A 4411-nucleotide genomic window follows, 5' to 3' on the forward strand; every position below is an offset into this window, starting at 1 on the left:
TTATTAATTAGGAAACTTTAATACTTTATTACATGTCTAAATTAAATAAAAACGTCTAAAAAAATAATACGCTTTCTACTCAATTTACAAAGGCATAAGTTGGGACTAGTTTTTACAAGTAAATTAACTAGTTGGAAGAACAAGTTAACTTGAGTAATTAAACCTACTACTTGGTTTCGGTCTTGTTATTCTTCGGCTTGGCGATGGCGTACACTATTAGATTGATTAATTACAGTATTGAATAAAAGATCATTTTCAATAAACATATTGTTTTACTATATATTTATCTGTCAAAAATATATATTATAATTTGATTTTGGAAGATTCTAAGTTTTCGTTTGCTAATGCATTAGCAATTAGCCAGCAAAGTTGATAAAGCTTTCAAAGTTCCATTTTTTATTGGTCAGCTTTTCCAACACGCACAATACTCTTGAGAGGTAATTTGTCAGTATGGTACATGAAGCATCTACGTTTGACAAGCAATTTATCCATAACAGCAAACAAAGCTATAATTTCTTATTACCTACAAGAAAAGTGAAAACTAACTTATAATTCAACGTTAACAATGCCTATATAAACACCACAAACAATCACCACTCCACAACACACTTCCCTCAGTAACAAATACAAGAAAAGCCACCATGGTTGCAAAAAGTCAGTTCTATTATATTTTACTTCCATTGCTTTTCTGCATGGGATTCTTGAGTTTCCAAGTCACATGTCGCACCCTCCAAGATGTGTCGATGTATGAGAGACATGAACANTGGATGAATCGTTATGGCATAGAGTACAAGGACCCTGAGGAAAGGGAAAAACGTTTCAGAATATTTAAGGAAAATGTGAATTACATCGAAGCCTCCAACAATGCAGCAAATAAACCTTATCTTCTAGGCATTAACCAATTTGCAGACCTCACCAACGAGGAGTTCATAGCACGCAGAAATAGGTTCAAGGCCCACATGTGTTCCTCAACCATAAGGTCAACCACTTTTAAGTATGAAAATGTGACTGCAATTCCTTCTGCAGTGGACTGGAGGCAAAAGGGTGCAGTTACACCCGTGAAGAACCAAGGTCAATGTGGTAAGCAAATGCTTCTTCATTCGCATTTCCAAGTCAAATTATAAACTCGATCGTTATCTAACTATTAATTTATCTTGTAGGATGTTGTTGGGCGTTTTCCGCGGTTGCAGCAACGGAAGGAATTCATGCAATCACTACTGGGAAACTGATTTCTTTATCTGAGCAAGAACTTGTTGATTGTGACATAAAAGGTGTGGACCAGGGTTGTGAAGGTGGATTTATGGATGATGCTTTCAAATTCATCATTAAAAATCATGGACTCGACACCGAAGCGAATTACCCCTACAAGGGTGTTGATGGAAAATGCAATGCAAAGGCAGAAGCCATCGATGCTGCAACCATTACTGGGTACGAGGATGTCCCAGCAAACAATGAGAAGGCACTGCAAAAGGCTGTGGCCAATCAACCAGTTTCTGTAGCCATTGATGCCAGTGGTTCTGACTTTCAATTTTACAAGAGTGGTGTCTTCACTGGTTCTTGTGGAACTGAATTGGATCACGGTGTGACTGCTGTGGGATATGGTGTTAGTGATGATGGGAGCAAGTATTGGTTAGTTAAGAACTCATGGGGAACGGAGTGGGGTGAAGAAGGTTACATTAGGATGCAAAGAGGTGTAGCTGCTCAAGAAGGACTATGTGGCATAGCTATGATGGCATCTTATCCTACTGCATAAATTGTACCTTATTTCTAAGCTATGTTCTTGTTTTGTATAACAGTGTATTCTCTTATGAATCATTGTATATGGATATATCACCAATGATGAAATGAAAATTTTCTCTTTTGACTAAACATGTTATGGTGCTTCATAATGCATATCGGCTTTATCTATTCATTTAATTTAATAAGAGTAATTGTAACTAATACTAACTAACGCGCGTGCAATCGTGGTATAAAAGGAGACGCTTTCCTCTGTCATTCTGTTTATAAAAAATGGCAGAAGAATTACCATCCGCGATTCCGCAATCGCAAGGAAGCTCCATGAAGAAACGGCCTTCGAAGAAAGACAAACTATGGCTGGAGGACTATCTCCATCTCCTTCATTCTCGCCAAACGCTTCACCTAACAGTCAATCAACTTAACCAGGTTCCATTCATTCTGTGCGTTTTTCAATTCTCAATTTCATTGTCAATTTTCTTTCGATACTCTGCATTTCATCGTTATTTTTTTCTCGTTCCTACTGCCACAGGTCATCCGCATTCACGGCTTCAAGAAAATCCACCACGCTCCCAAGGTTCTTTTCTCCCTCAAGCTATATCTTAAGTTCCTTTTGTTAGTAACAATTTTGAGGGAAAATGCTGACTACTTTCTTTTTTGTATTCCTTGATTTCTTTTAAATTCAACGCGCTTTAAGATTAGAAGTTCTAGATTGCCTTGGTACTTTAGGTTTCTCTCCGTAAATCTTCGAACAATAGGAGATGATTATCGAATAGGTTTTCGTTTAGAGAAATTGAAAAAACCTATCTCGAATCCGTGCGCAGAAGGTGCTAGTCGAGGCGGTGGAGTCGCTGGATCTTGTAGATGTGCCGCGTTCGACCATGCGTGACAGCGTGTCGGCGTTTGCGGCGGTGGCAGTGGAGGACGTGTTGGCAGATTTGGCAGAGCTCAAATGGCAAGAGTGCTGCGAAACCTCCGTCGAGAGAATCAGTTTCTCCGAAGGAAAGAGCGTGTTGCCTACTTCATCTGATGAGAGCTTTCGTGTCACGAGCCAGTCAAAGAGGATGGACAAAATCCGTGACTTAATACCTGAAGATTCCCGGAGAAGCCTGAAACCGACAAAAATGGTGCCAAAGCGTAAGAGGAGTAAGGTTGCCTCAACTTTAGATTCCGCTTCTCTCGCTTCCTGCTGAGTCAATGAATGAAATTGGTCTGTAGATATGAGTAAAATGTTAAATAGGAGAATGGATACGCATGAGTTCCAATATCAGGATATTCTCAACGTGTCTCACCAAAAAGACAAGTGTTTTCCCTTTGAACTATTTGCCTCTCACACCAAGTTGACGTGAAGAGACCAAAATGATAGCGAAACATTAGGTGCACTAATACAAAATATGTTTTCAATGAAGTGTGCTGACAGTTGACTTATAATACCATATGAAACCATAAATCAATAATATATACTCCAATGGAAAACAATAGAATATAATGAGGTATATGAAAATAAAATACATCAAACGTGTAAAAAGTTTTAAAATAGAAAAATTATGAGTGAAAACTAAAATTACAAAGCAAAGTCTAGAAACATATTCTATTACAAGAAAACATAAATTTATAGCATTCACTAAATTATGATAGAATTACCATATGTTAAGAGGACGTCAAGAAAATTAAAATAAGTAAAGTTTATAGTGATTCACCAAATATTAACCTTATTTGTTTTAATATTTATATTTATTTAAATTAGTATATCACATTAATTATAGAAAAGCTAAAATATATATTAAAAATAAATTAGCAGATATTAATTTTATTTAATTTTAATATTTTATTTATTTGAGTCTATTGATGAAGTAAATATTAAGGATTAGAGAAAATAAAATAAATATTGAAGATAAATAAAGTGAACATTAACCTTACTTATTTTTAATATTTTATATATTTAAATTTGTGTACCTAAGAAGATTTTAATTATAAAAATAAAAAAATTAAACTAGCTACGGTTTAATGGATGTTAATCTCTTTTTTTAATATTTATATTTATTTAAGTTACCTACTCTCACTAAATTATATATTATAAATTTATTTATATTCTTCCATCGAATATGGACATTATTTTTAATCTAAAAGTCCTTATTTAAAAGTTGTCAAATCTTTCCACTCAATTTTTATTTCTATGTAATTTTGTTACACTCACATCATAAATTTACTTACACTATATTTTTTATCCATATTCATTGAAATTTATCTTTTTCATCCATACATTTATCCTTCATTTACATTTTGTTCTTTATCTACTATGTCCACATTTCTATATTTTCGTCTCGTTCATATTCATATATTTCACATTCATCTTTTTCGTTTACACTCATTTTCTTAATGTATTATAATTGTTTATTTCATTTTTCATTTATATTATTTATACATGGAGGTATTATACGATTTCCTTTAAGTTAGTGTTGCATTTTTCCTCATCCAAGTTAAAAAATTATTCTAAATCAATATAATTATTCTAATAATATCCTATAATATGTATTTATTATTCTCGTAAAAAAAAATTATTATATATCACAAAAATATTGCATCATAGTTTAAATATGGCAGTTGTTTAAAACAACTGTTTTTTTTTTATATAATTTGATTTACATTTATCACATTTAATATGAATTCTAGATTA

General features: G+C 33.4%; 2 protein-coding genes across 2 annotated transcripts; both read left to right on the top strand.

The window, feature by feature from the left end:
* The first annotated feature begins 395 nt into the window (after positions 1–395).
* On the top strand, positions 396–1837 carry LOC106780623 (senescence-specific cysteine protease SAG39-like). The gene is made up of 2 exons (XM_014668916.2): positions 396–1080; positions 1161–1837. Exons 1-2 carry the CDS (start codon positions 642–644, stop codon positions 1751–1753), a joined length of 1032 nt encoding a protein of 343 aa, XP_014524402.1. The 5' UTR covers positions 396–641; the 3' UTR covers positions 1754–1837.
* A 24-nt stretch (positions 1838–1861) lies between these two features.
* Positions 1862–2962, top strand: LOC106780633. Its single transcript, XM_014668927.2, has 3 exons — positions 1862–2163; positions 2267–2311; positions 2559–2962. The coding sequence occupies exons 1-3, from the start codon at positions 2011–2013 to the stop codon at positions 2925–2927; spliced, it is 567 nt and encodes a 188-aa protein (XP_014524413.2). The 5' UTR covers positions 1862–2010; the 3' UTR covers positions 2928–2962.
* The last annotated feature ends 1449 nt before the right edge of the window (positions 2963–4411 follow it).

This window comes from Vigna radiata, unplaced genomic scaffold (genome assembly GCF_000741045.1).
Source record: "Vigna radiata var. radiata cultivar VC1973A unplaced genomic scaffold, Vradiata_ver6 scaffold_149, whole genome shotgun sequence".
NCBI classification, from domain to species: domain Eukaryota; kingdom Viridiplantae; phylum Streptophyta; class Magnoliopsida; order Fabales; family Fabaceae; genus Vigna; species Vigna radiata.